Source organism: Camelina sativa, chromosome 4 (assembly GCF_030686135.1).
Source record: "Camelina sativa cultivar CO46 ecotype springtype chromosome 4, ASM3068613v1".
In the NCBI taxonomy this organism is placed as follows: domain Eukaryota; kingdom Viridiplantae; phylum Streptophyta; class Magnoliopsida; order Brassicales; family Brassicaceae; genus Camelina; species Camelina sativa.
This window is the reverse complement of record NC_141883.1, coordinates 6,627,000-6,641,682: the sequence shown is the minus strand read 5'-3', so window position 1 is coordinate 6,641,682 and position 14,683 is coordinate 6,627,000. Positions and strand designations below refer to the sequence as shown.

General features: G+C 37.1%; 1 protein-coding gene and 1 pseudogene across 1 annotated transcript; one reads left to right on the top strand and one right to left on the bottom strand.

Annotated features, from left to right (window-relative positions):
* On the bottom strand, window positions 1-2,936 carry LOC147945504 (uncharacterized; annotated as a pseudogene).
* A 9,612-nt stretch (window positions 2,937-12,548) lies between these two features.
* On the top strand, window positions 12,549-14,287 carry LOC109132659 (uncharacterized). The gene is made up of 4 exons (XM_019244566.2): window positions 12,549-13,023; window positions 13,143-13,379; window positions 13,488-13,712; window positions 13,786-14,287. The coding sequence occupies exons 2-4, from the start codon at window positions 13,321-13,323 to the stop codon at window positions 13,922-13,924; spliced, it is 423 nt and encodes a 140-aa protein (XP_019100111.2). The 5' UTR covers window positions 12,549-13,023; window positions 13,143-13,320; the 3' UTR covers window positions 13,925-14,287.
* Window positions 14,288-14,683: the final 396 nt, after the last annotated feature.

The following is a 14,683-nucleotide window of genomic DNA, read 5'->3' as shown; positions in this document are numbered from 1 at the left end:
TCACACAAACTTTATTTTATCATTTGACCATGCTACAACTGAACCTATTGCATCAGAAATGTATTCAATCTCTGAATTTGGCCACCAGACCTTTCCATTACCAATCTTAGCCACTTCAACCGAGACCTTGCTTGCATTTGGACCTAGGGGTACATGATGGCACGAGTCGTTCAGATCCGTTGAAACTACTCTTCTTTCAGCTACCTTACGTCCACAGTTATTGCAATCTAAAAGAAAACACTTCTGCTTTGGACTTTTGGTGCAACTATTGCTGCATGGACTCTACAACTCAAAGCAAATAATAGAAGCAAGTTCCAACATCAATGAAAGTTCCAACATCAATTAACAGATAAACAAATGAAATTACGTAATTTCAATAACATACCTGGACTTTATGTAGTGTTGCATCTGTAGTGGTTGCAGCCGTGACGTCAATCTTTATGACTGGCCATGCAATTTTCTCGTTAATTGCATCAGCAATTAAACTAATATCAGTAGTTGGGCTCCACAAATGAGCATTATCATTGAATACCTTCTCAACTTCAATACAAACAGCACTTGGACCGAGAGGTATATTGTTAACCTTCTCTTTGGAGTTAGATGAGCACACAACACCTTCAGCAATAACCTCATCTTCTTCTCTAGTCCAATCATATATTTTGCATCTTCGAGTTTTACCTTCCTTGTTTTGCTAAAATGTAAGAAGCTAATGATTAGAGATATATCACTTCACCACAAGAAAAGAAGATTGGAAAACTTTACCATGGATACATCTTCAGAAGCAACTGGATCCTTATACAAAAGCACCTTGTCCATTGGATAAGGTATTTTGCATCCCACAGCTTCCTCAAGATATAGCGCATCTGTTGTAGGCCTCCAGAGAGAAGCTTGTGATCTTAGTGCAGACTTAACAAGGACACCATTGCATTAGGACCAATTGGTATACGACCAATTTTGTACATCGGTTCAGCATAACAGAATTCTCCTTCACCAACAACTACATCTCCTAATTGAATCCAATCCAGTATTTGTACTCTAACTCCTTCTTTGAATCCAGCAATACTCTCAGATGTTTCAGTATCACCATTACTTGTCTGAAATAAGGAAAAGGAATTCGTAAGTGTCTTAAAACCAAACCAAATGTAATGAAATGGATTACCTTCTTTCCAGCTAAGTCTCGTACAATGCCCCTTAACTCGTTAATCTCACTATTCATTTCTGCCATCTTCGCGTCTCTAGATTGGAGAAATGCTAACTTAGTAGCCGTAATCTCTCTACCAAACCCCCTTACTCGTCCAGCTTTGTCTTTTCCCAAAATCTTGCTCACAGCATCTTCACTTATGTTATCAGTAGTTGATGTAGAGTCCATTTGACTATCAAGTGATTGTATTTGTTCCTGATACAAACATTTAAACACAAGAAAACTCATTGATCATAATCCATTAATTATACACAATATAACAAGTTCAAGAATTCTTTCAATAGTCTCAGCAAATTGAGGCTTCACAGGTCTACCATCAGCATGAGTGTGTCCCGCAATCTATACCTTACTCCTAGTCACCTTACTTGGGTCTCTACTCTTTTTTTTCTATATAAAGTACATACATATCTCAGTACAATTTTATTCTAACAAGATATACAATATATATAGATATTTAACAACTATTATTACCATATCATCAGCTAAACAAAGCATTCTTTTGCGGCTGGTGGTGTCAATCTGATTTTCTCTCATCTTCCTGTATTTGTTACTTATTTCCTACATTATAAATATCAGTGTGATTAAATCTATCAGAAATGACATATAAACAAGAAAGTTACTTAGTTGTAGATAACTAACCATGAAAGTTGCGTTAGTCTTGCTCCTAACCCAAGAGTTCCACACTTGAATGGATGGGATGTTGCTGGGTTTTAAATCTATTCTCTCAGCAGCAATCTTCGCAACACGTACTTCTGACACTAGCCTTGACTACCAACCCCTCCAGATATTTCCCATTTGCTTGAAAATAACAACTCTCTGCCATTCTTCTTGCAAGTTAAACCTCCCCTGCATCACATACAACAATCAAAGGTCAAACATATTTCATATCTGTTCAACAAAAAATAGTTGCTTATTAATATATACCTGAATTTCTTCCCAAATTGTTTGTTTAGTCACTGCATCAACTTTTCTCCAATTAGAAAGTGTAACCGGAACGTGTTCCCTCACAAGGACACCAAGAAAAGATGATAATGCTATTGAACCAGGTCCAACATGATCACCGAAGTCACTGAAACCTTTTCATTAGGATTTTTAGCCACTTTACGCATCTTTGTTGGTCCTCTTTTTTTTCTTTCACTCTTTCCTCCAGTACCTGACTTCCTTCATCAGTGTTGCTAGGAATCGCATTATCTTGGCCATTGCCAACACCATCTTCTTCCATATTGGCAGCTTCTTCCATATTGGCAGCTTCTTCCATATTGACAGCTTCTTCTTCATCCTCATGATGTTCCTGTCCAGTCAAACAAGCTTCTCCTTCTATCTCAGAATCTTCTTTCTCATCTTCAGACATTGCTTTCTCAGTCTGATCAGCCTTCGGTGTTACATCTTTGTCATTACCCTTCTGAGAATCTTTTTTCTCGTCTTCAGACATTGCCTTCTCAGTCTGATCAGCCTCCATTGATGATGGTGTTACATTTTCAACAACATCATCTTGCGGTATTACATCTTCAACCACATTATCTTGCAATGTAACATCTTGTACCTCATCATCTTGAGCAGCCACTTTCTTGCTTCGAGTACTACTTCTCCTAGCCACTTTCTTTGCTTTTCTTTTCTTATTCACCTTTAGTGTTGTTGCTGGAGAAAATTGTGGTGTTATCTCTTCTACCTCCAAGCCTTGATTACATCTACTACGACGAGAACCAACTTGACCTCCTCCTCTTGTCTTCGCCATTTCTGAAATTGATAAATGAAGAACAGTTTCGATCAACATAAAATCGAAACTCAATCATAATCGACACAGAAAATCAAAATTGAAACAAGAAATGTGCCAAACTTCGACATGCATGTTCACCGAAACTAAGAATCAAAACCCAAAATCAAAATCGATAACTAAAATCACAAACTTTTGCATCAATGTTCACACAACCGAAGAATCGGAACCCCAAATCAAAATGGTTTTCCATTCCAACGAACAAATAAGCTACGATTAAATGAGAATATACCTATTAAAGATTCCAGGGAGATTGTGAGAAATTGAGTTGAGAGGCTGAGAAATCAAGCTGGCACAGTGAGAAATCGAGTGAGAAAAAGTGTGAATTAGAGGGAGAGACTGAGAAAGCGAGTGAGATTGAGAGAAATCGAGTGAGAGTTACAGATTTTGAGCTCAATATCTCAAGAAATCGAGTGATATCGAAAGTAAGAACTTCTTGATCTAATATGATTTTGTCTTAGGCAAAAAAATGAGAAGTGAGTTTTACTGTTTTCTTTTATTTTTCCATAGCAAAAAAATTCACTTTTTCCCCTCTTATCATTTTCAATAGCGGGATAATAAAGATTAGAACCAAAAATAAAGATTAAAACCAAAAAATTGTCCTGCGTCAATTTCATCATACCGCTTAAATAATTTGTAGCGTTTACAATATACAAAACGTTATCTTTAAATCACGATTCAGTCAAACATAGCATATACATAAAAAACGCTATCTTATTGTGATATCAATACCCACATTTCCTGTAGTGTGAGATGCCAGTGTTACATAAACGAATTAATAAAGAGACTTTTGGGGAGGTTCTTGAGAAAGTGACTACTTGTTTGGCTGGCTAGAAGGGTCGATTTCTTAGTTTTGCTGGAAGCCTAACCCTCACCAAGGTGGTCCTGTCCTCCATTCCAATTCATTCCATGAGTACAATCTGCTTACAAAAATCTACGCTTGGCCTGTTGGATAGAGTCTTGAGGGGTTTACTGTGGGGAAGTACAACTGAAAGAGGAAATTACACCTATTGTCATGGGAGAGAGTCTGTCAACCAAAATGTAAAGGTGGAATGGGCATCCGGAAGGCGCTGGAGATAAATATTGCTCTCCTTGGTAAAGTTGAATGGCGGTTATTGCATGATAGAAATGGTCTCTAGGCCAAAGTGTTAAGAGCAAAGTATAAAGTGGGGCAAGTTCATGATGGATCATGGTTGAAAGCCAAAGGTACGTGGTTTCCTACTTGGCTGATTGTGTGTAAGTGTTTGAGTGAGGCAGTATATGTAACACCTGTACCGTCGCAAAAGACGGAACAACATGTAACCCATCCACTACAAGAAAACACGGTTTTTCCGACTACAATCGGCAACTAAATGCGTAGTCTTTAAATTTAGCGACTATTTTGCGACTACTTAGCGACTATTTTGCGACGAATCATATATAGTCGTGTATGAGTCGCTAATTTGCGACAAAAATATTTAGTCGCTAAATTAGTCGCTAAATGGCGACTAAAAAGCGACGAAGTAAGGAAATTGTGAAAGTTGTCGCAAAATAGTCGCTAATTAGCGACTAATTGTGTAGTTGCTTGTGTTGTCGTAAATTAGGTGACTATTTTGCGACATTTGCGGCGGGTCGCAAAATGGTCGCTAATTCAGCGACTGATTGTGTAGTTTCTTGTTTTGTCGTAAATTTGACGACTATTTTGCGACACGCCGCAAATATCGCAAAATAGTCGCTAAAAGTTGGTTTAAAACACGTTTTTGGCATTCCGGAGTAGGTGTACCTGTATTTGGTGACTACGTGATATAGTCACTTTTTAGTCGCTAAATATGCCTATATAAACTGAGCTCACCATTCGTTTTTCTCACTCACAGAAACACAAAGCAACACAAAAAAAAAAAACGAGATCATAGAGATTTATAATAATATCTGGAAGTTACAATTATAGTAATTTCCGAGAGTGGATGTACAAGAGGATCGATGAGGCGACGGGAAATTTTACAGAAGAGTTCAGAGCCGGGATGGAGCAGTTCATGCAATTTACAAATAGCCAGCCTTTTGCACAAGAAAACAGGGGTAAGTTTTTTTGCCCTTGTAGTAGGTGCAAAAACGGGAAGCGTTTTTTAGGGACTAGAATTTGGAATCTTTTTAGTTATGGGTTTATGCCAGATTATTATGTTTGGTATAAGCATGGGGAAGAAATTAATATGGATATAGGAATGAGTATTGTTGATCTGACATTTATTAGTGGGAGTGAGAAAGTGGGTAATGTAGTAGAAGATAGATATGTGGGTTTTGATGATAACTATCAATGGGATGGGGGTTATCAAAGTGTAGAAGAACGTGTACGCTGTTTATTTATATCATAATATGATATAAATCTTAGGAATCTACTTATGTAATAGAGTGGATCCCCTAAGGTATTGAGCAGCGGTGTAGCATCAGATCCTAAAGACAGTAAGTCTTTTTCTTTTTTATGAAGTATGACAAAGTCTTTTTCAAAGATTCTATATAACTTTTTATATGAAAGCGGGATAGTTACCTTTCAGAAAATTCTAATATCTAATAACAATGGACATGCCTTTTTTCTGAAGGTAGGAGAAAAGATAAAACTTATTATATTAATTAATATATTAATTAAATCAAAATGAAAGTTTGAAACTCATGTAATTACTCTCTTTTGTTTAATCCAAGAAAAACAAAATATCTATAAGAAATCTCATTCAATTAGACATTCAATTAGATATAAAGTTCAAAAGGTTAAAGTTAAAAAATTGGTACACCAAAAGAAAAGAGTTGGTTGTCGAGCCGTATGAGGTAGGAAACTCTCAAGTACGGTTCTCAGGGAGGGAATTGACCCGCCTATTCCAACCATGGAGAACAGGCCATTCAACAAAGAGATTCTGAAATGGCGGAGGCTTGATTCGCTCAAGCCGCTAAGTATTGGAAACAGGCTATAACGCTTACTCCTGGTAATTATATTGAAGCACAGAATTGGTTGACGATCACGAGGCGCTTCGAATAATAACTTTCCCTTTGTTTCTTTTTTTTCTATATATTTATTTTTTTCATTAATCGTTTTTTAGTTTCTTGGCCCTCTCGGTCAAATAAAACGGATCCTTTTTTCTATCAGAAGAACCAATCAAAGAAAAAAATTTCATTATATCCTTTTCTCAAATCGTTCTATTTCATCTGGTAGTCTCTAGGGGTAAGTAGTACATGAATATGAGAATATCTATATATCTAGTTTTTTCTATTTTTTCTTTTCGACTATTAAAACCAATAAAAGATATTTGAAAATTACTAAATATCAATACTAGACTGTTTCTTAGTAATGACTAATAAGCGTTTATTGAAATAGGATAATATTCTCTATAAAAAAAATAGGCTACATTTCGGAACTTAATAATTGAAATAAATATGAATACACTTGATTAGATTATAAAAAAAGCTCTTTGGGTACCAACGTAAAGGCCCGAAAACTTTTTTTAATTATAAAAAAGGGTCCGTTGAGCACCCTATGGATATGTCATAATAGATCCGAACACTTGCCCCAGATCGACTTCCAGATCATAATTGCTCTAGTGAATAACTAAAGAAAATAGATGAATAGATGGCAGATAAGAGAGGAAGAAAAAAAATTCTAAATATCTATCATCGGTTCACTAATTACTTGAGTGACTTTTGGCGGGTTTCTTTGTATGTGTTGTCCGGAAAGAGGAGGACTCAATGATTATTCGTTCGCCGGAACCAGAAGTCAAAATTTTGGTAGATAGGGATCCCATAAAAACTTCTTTCGAGGAATGGGCTAAACGCGGTCATTTCTCAAGGGACCTGATACTAACACTTGGATTTGGAACCTACATGCTGATGCTCACGATTTTGATAGTCATACCAGTGATTTGGAGGAAATCTCTCGAAAAGTATTTAGTTCCCATTTCGGACAACTCTCTATCATCTTTCTTTGGCTGAGTGGCATGTATTTCCATGGTGCTCGTTTTTCCAATTATGAAGCATGGCTGAGTGATCCTACTCACATTGGACCTAGTGCTCAGGTGGTTTGGCCAATAGTGGGTCAAGAAATCCTGAATAGAGATGTGGGCGGAGGCTTCCGAGGAATACAAATAACCTCTGGCTTTTTTCAGATTTGGCGAGCATCCGGAAGAACTAGTGAATTACAACTTTATTGTACCGCAATTGGCGCATTGGTCTTCGCAGCCTTAATGCTTTTTGCTGGTTGGTTCCATTATCACAAAGCATCTCCAAAATTGGCTTGGTTCCAAGATGTAGAGTCTATGTTGAATCACCATTTAGCAGGGCTACTAGGACTTGGGTCCCTTTCTTGGGCAGGACATCAAGTACATGTATCTTTACCAATTAACCAATTTCTAAACGCTGGAGTGGATCCTAAAGAAATACCGCTTCCCCATGAATTTATCTTGAATCGGGATCTTTTGGCTCAACTTTATCCAAGTTTTGCTGAAGGAGCGTCTCCTTTTTTTACCTTAAATTGGTCAAAATACTCGGAATTTCTTACTTTTCGTGGCGGATTAGATCCAGTGACTGGGGGTCTATGGTTAACCGATATAGCACATCATCATTTAGCTATCGCAGTTCTTTTCCTAATAGCGGGTCATATGTATAGGACCAACTAGGGTATTGGTCATGGTATAAAAGATATTTTAGAGGCTCATAAAGGTCCATTTACAGGCCAAGGCCATAAAGGCCTATATGAAATTCTAACAACATCATGGCATGCTCAATTATCTCTTAACCTAGCTATGTTAGGCTCTTTAACCGTTATTGTAGCTCACCATATGTATTACATGCCCCCTTATCCATATCTAGCTACTGACTATGCTACACAACTGTCATTGTTCACACATCACATGTGGATTGGTGGATTTCTCATAGTTGGTGCTGCTGCGCATGCAGCCATTTTTATGGTAAGAGACTATGATCCAACTAATCGATATAACGATTTATCTTCGTAACCAGATAAATTGAAATCCCACTATTGGCCAGAAATGTTAGTGGATTCAGTATGTGAAATGTTGAGTGATTATTTACCAGAAGGAAACCACGCTACGGGTTCTCATTACGAGATAGAGAAATTGATGCGCAATTTAGGACTCTCATATCATACAATTGATGTTTGTATAAACAATTGTATATTATTTTGGAAAGATGACAAAAAGGAAGAAAAATGTTTGTTTTGTGATGCACCAAGATGGAAGCCTAAGAATGACCAACGCAGAACCAAAGTACCATATAGTCGTATGTGGTAATTATCTATTGGTGATACTGAAGAAAATGTATCAGAGTCACAAGACTGCAGCAGCAATGCGATGGCATGCCGAGCACTAAGCAAAGGTGGGAGAAATGAGTCATCCATCTGATGCAGCGGAGTGGAAGTATTTTCAAGAACAAAATCCTCAATTTGCTGAAGAACCCTGTAACGTGTATTTGGAATTGTGTACTGATGGTTCAATCCATTTGGGATGTCTCGTCACCATTCATTATGGCCAGTGATATTGACGCCATATAATCTACCCCCTGGTATGTGCATGGATGCTGAGTACTTGTTTCTTACAATTCTGAATTCTTGTCCAAACCATCCGCGAGCTAGTCTTGATGTCTTTCTCCAACCTCTTATTGATGAGTTAAAAGAGTTATAGTCTATTGGAGTCGATGCATACGATTTGTCCTTGGGCCAAAATTTCAACCTAAAAGCAATGTTGATGTGGACGATAAGCGACTTTCCTACGTATGGCATGTTATATGGATGGACAACACATGGTAAATTGTCTTGTCCAGTTTGCATGGACGATATAAAGTCTTTTTATCTACCGAATGGAAGGAAGACATGTTGGTTTGATTGTCATCGGAGATTTCTTGCTCCTGATCATCCTCTGAGAAGGAATAAAAAAGACTTCCTGAAGAGAAAAGACGCTACAAGAGAGTATCCACCAGAGTCCTTGACCGGTGAGCAAGTTTATTCTGAGCGGTTGAACCCTGTAAATCCTCCAAGAATCAAGGACGTCGGTGGCAATGGTCATGAAAGGAAGATGCATGGATATGGAAAGCACCATAACTGGCACAAGGAAAGCATTTTATGGTCGCTACCATATTGGAAGGACCTTAATCTCTGACATAATATTGATGTGATGCATATAGAGAAGAATTTTTTGGACAACATCATGTACACTCTTATGCGTGTGAAAGGTAAATCAAAAGATTATGTCATGTCAACGTTGGATATAGCAAAGTTCTGTTCTCGGCCACACTGACATCTTGATAGTAGGGGTAAAGCACCTTTCCCGCCCTATACATTGACAGATGAAGCCAGAACAAGCTTATTGGAATGTTTGAAATACTCGGTTAAATTCCCAGATGGCTATTCAGCACACTTAGCTAATTGTGTTGATATGGAAAATGGAAAGTTTTCAGGCATGAAAAGCCATGACTGCCATGTTTTCATGGAGCGGTTACTTCCATTTATCTTTGCAAAACTCCTTGACCGGAATGTACACCTTGCGTTATCAGGTATATTAATTAATTATTTAAAGTTCTATATATATATATATATATATATGAAGTGAATTGTGTTTCCGTAACTAATGTGATGAAGTTTGAATAAATATAATATTGTAGGGGTTGGAGCATTTTTCCGGGACTTGTGCTCGAGAACTTTGCAAACAAGTCGACTTCAAATTCTAAAACAGAACATTGTTTTAATCTTCTGCAATTTGGAAAAGATATTTCCACCATCCTTTTTTGATGTGATGGAGCACCTGCCTATACATCTTCCCTACGAAGCTAAATTGGGAGGCCCTGTCCAATATAGGTGGATGTATCATTTTGAAAGGTTTTTCAAAAAATTGAAAGGAAAAGCAAAGAACAAAAGATATGCGGCAGGATCAATTGTTGAATCATATATCAATGACGAGATTGTTTATTTCTCTGAGCACTACTTTGCTGTGAACATATGAACAAAATCAAGGTGAGCAATTAAGAGTAAATATTTTTAATGTGATATTTAATTTAATAGTCATAATAATTACTTATTAATTTTATGGTCAGATTAACAAGATTTGATGAAGGTGAAGCGTTTGAATATCATGTCCCTGGAGTACCCTCTATATTTACTCAATTTGGTCGTCCCAGTGGAGAAATGAATGAAATATAGCTTTCATGTGATGACTATCGTTGCGCACACGCATGTTTTACGGAATTGTGACTATTTTCAACCAATTGAGAGGTATATAATTAGTTATATGTCATAAATTAGTTACATTTTAAGATATCTAATTCCACCATATTTTCTCATATACATTTGTGGTGATCTGGTCTTTCTATATTTAGTATGATCGAGGATTATATTTCGGCAAAATATCCAGGACTTAGCGAGAAAGAACTCTCCGCGAAAAGAGCTAACGAATATCATTTATGTGTTAAACAATATGTCTGTTAAATAATTTTTCGTGATATACATATTTTACTTATTGTTATTATTTAACATATCGGGACTTATATGCAGGTTTCTTATTGGAACGCCTCCAATCCATTTCCTACTTGGGTTCAAGAAATTGTCCATGGACCTTTGAACAAGGCAAAAACATGGCCAATGTATTTTACAAGAGGTTATTTGTTTCATACAGAGAATCACGGTGTTGGACGAAAGACATGTAACTATGGGGTCTCTGCTAAAGGTGAAAATTATGCGAATGCATCTGATGCCGCAGATTTCTATGGAACATTAACTGATATCATAGAACTTGAGTATGAGGGGATGCTTGGGTTGAAGATCACACTATTTAAGTGCAAGTGGTATGACCCTGTTATTGGTAGAGGCACTCGCATAAGTAGTGGTGGCGTTGTAGACGTTCTTTCATCCAGAAAGTACAATAAATACAAACCATTTATTCTAGGTATGTATATAATTGTCCACATTAATTATATATTGTCTTATCACCTTCCTATATAATATGTGTAACCTTTACACGTTGATTGCAAAACAGCATCTCAAGCCCATCAAGTTTGTTATATTTTGTACCCATACATAAAGAAACTGAAGCATTTGTGGCTTAATGTTCTAAAAGTAAATCCGAGGGGAAATATTTCTGGAGAACCTACTCTTTTGCAAACAGAAACTGATGATGTTGTATTGATGACTACAATTGAAGATGTCGATGTAGACAATTTGGAAAGGGGAGACCCAATAAATCTGGATTACGATGTTGCAGACGCAGAACCTGAAGATGAATTTATGTGTAATTTATCGTCTTCGGATGATGAAGAAGAAGACGACGAAGAACTCCAATAATTATATATATATAAACTATGTAATATAATCTTAGTACTTTAAGCTATGTAATATAAATTATGTACTTTAATTTATATGTAAACAATGTGAAACTATGAACTATGTCAAATTATTAGCTGAATTGTTAAAAAAAAAATTAAAAACATATTAACATTGGGGTTACTTGAACCCGAGCCTGAAGAGACTAACTATAGTACATTAACCATCTGAGCCATTAACTCTTTTGTAATTAAGTCAACAATGTATACTTTATATTGACTAACTGATATCATATAATTGGATCATATGCTGTTGGGCCCTAAACCATCCGCAGCCCAAAAATCTAAACCTAAAACCCAATTCTTTTTAACAAAACCTAAACCTAATTCAGAAAACCTAAACCTAAGCCGACTCTCTTCTTCTCCTTTGCAATCTCTCTTCTTCTTCGATTAAACCTAATAGCCGACTGATCAAAGTTTCTTCTTCTTCTTAGTTTCAATCTATCTTCTTCTTCTTAGTTTCAATCTCTCTCTCTTCTTCTTCGATTAAACCACTTGATGTCTTCGACGATTAAGAAAACAAAAAAGAGAAAGGTTGCACCCAACCTTTCTCAGAGAGCCGCACCATCTAACCTATCTGCAGCCGTTCATCTCACCAACCCTCAGAGAGCCGGACCATCTAACCCATCCACAGCCATTCATCGAACCAACCCTCTACCATTGCAGTACAATTTCACCCCGACTGCTCGAATTCCTCCGTCGTTCACACCGTCGGAGGAAGAACGTGTTATCCCCCAACAACTACGAGCACCCAATTTCCGGAACTTCCCACCGCCACAGACACTTTTCCAGAGCTCTGGCAATCGAGTTCCTGATCTGCCTGTTCCGTCACCTGAGGTTCAGAACAATCCACTGAATCCACCGGAGGATCATATGCTGTCTCCACTGCATCACTCCCATGGAAGTCAACCATCTTCTCAAGGCAACAACTATGAGCCTCAACTCCAGGATGACACGATTCAATCTCTAACTGCCCTCCTCACGATGCCTGGCCGTGAGACGTTTACGACAGTTCTATCTCCTCAAACACTGCCGAAGACGACTTGGTATGTTTCGCTTCCTGTGAATTGTGTGGAATTCGATGGTTTGATTCGGGTAATTAAAACAAAATTTGGTTCTCATAGTGTTCTTTGTTTGATTCAAACTTTGTTGATTCAAATTATATATATATATATATATATATATATATATATATTTATATATATATATATATATTTTTGTTTTATTCAATGTTTGTGTTCCACTGTAGTGTCTGATTAGATACTTTGACTTTCTCTCGAACCATAGTAATTTTATTTGATCAGATCATTGAATTGTGTGGAAGGATCCCATGTGTTGTTTGTTTGATTCAAAGTTTCTATTTGATTCGTTTAATTAAGACAAAGCTCTAGTTCTCATAGTGTTGTTTGTTTGATACTTGGTATGTTTTGCTTTCTAATATGACAAACAATTAGCATTCAATTATCTGAGTTAGTGTCTTACTATTTGATTATTGTCTCAGTTAATAACTTTGATTGTTTGAGCTTTCTAACTGATCAAACTAACTACAATTTGTTTACATGTGTGTGTGGAGGTTTGATCGGGACAAAAAGGCCAACTTGTTCGGAAGATTACCAAGATTTTTACAAACAAATTCGATGGTCCATATTATACTTGGACTTGTGTGCCTCCCGATAGAAAAGAGAGATACTTCATGGAGTTTGCGGTAAGAATAGTACAATGACTGCCATGTTTTTTACTTGTGTTTACTTCTTGTTTTCACTGACATAGTTCCTTCTCTCTTTGTTATGTTGAAAACTTACACCTGGGATCCATTGATAACAGGAACCGTTCAAGAACATTTCAACACCATCTGTAACCGCCGGATGAAGGGCATGGTTAGCGATGCAAGGACGGCTTGAATTAAACCTTCATGGATTGAAGGTGAGCTCTGGAAAGAGATGGTTGCTAATTGGGATACTGAAGAACAACAGCAAGGAGTTCCACCTATTCCAAGTGTCGTATGTTTGACCGTAATGGTCTCGGTCCTCACATCCACTTATCAGGCCCTAAGTCATATAGGTAAATCTAAGATGATCTGGTACTAAGTCATTTCTATTTTGTTAGTTACATTTATCAACATTTCTATTTTATCTGGTACTAACCATTCTTTAATTTCTAACATTGCAGGAAGAGGAGTTGGGAAGAGAGGTCAGTATGGGTGAAGTTTTTTTCTAAACACATACAAAGCCGGATGGTTCTTATGTTGATGGCAAGGCAGAGAAAATCCATCAAGCTTATCAGCGGAAGTTGCAAGAGAAGATGGCTGAGCTCGAGGCAGATTCAACTGTTTCAGATGGTACTTCACACCGTCGGGAGCTCACCAGCGATGAATGTACTGCCATCTTTCTTGAGGTAAAGTAGCATTTCTACTCGATCATGCATTTGTTTTGCTCTTTACTCACTGTTTTTCTTTTTCTAAAAACAGTGCACTGAGAAGGATTCACGTGGAACTCCTTATGGTGTTGGAAGCCTCAAATATACTCTTGGCAAGGGAAGGGCAATCAATAAACCGAAGCCTTTCTTACATTGCAAGAGCAACTGAAGGAAGCCCAACGCCAGATTGAAGTTCAGGCTGAAATTCAGGTGACTCTCAACGCTGAAGCTGCTGCTCGAGAAAAAGAGACTGCTCTCCTTGTGGCTGAGCAAAAGCAAGAGATCAAAGAGTTGACGATGATGGCAAAGTTTATGCGCCACACTAATCCAGCATACCTGGAGTTTATAGCCTCACAATCAGCTGAGGAGGACGCTGAGGAGGATAATCTTCTATCAACAACTCCATGATCAACTCTATTGTTTCTTAACTCATGAACTAAGTTATTTTCTTCAGTTAGTATGTGTTATAAACTTTTTCTTTCTTTGCTTTTGGTTTGATTTCTATTTTTGGACTTGTGTATATTCTGGTTTAAATACAATCATGGTTATGTTTATAATGTGTTTTCATTAGATTTTTCATTTAATAAATCAGTTTTAAAATCAGGATTAGATTCAGGATTACAAAACAATAAAAACCATTCAATTTCATTATTTTCTGAAACAAAGTAGTCGCTAAATAGTCGTCATTTAGACGGCAAATTGTCGTTAAATAGAGGGTAAATAGTCGCAAATTAAAACGACTAATTTCAGACTAAATTCTTGCAATTTTTATTCATGTAAAAACGTCGCAACTTTCTCGCAATTTAGTCGCTACATTTAGCGACTAATAAACGACTATTGCTAAAATAGTCTTTACATTGTCGGCAATTTTTCGCTAAATGCGGTTACTAAATGACGACAATGCGACGACAAATTGACGACAACACTATATAGTCGTTACATAGTCGTTA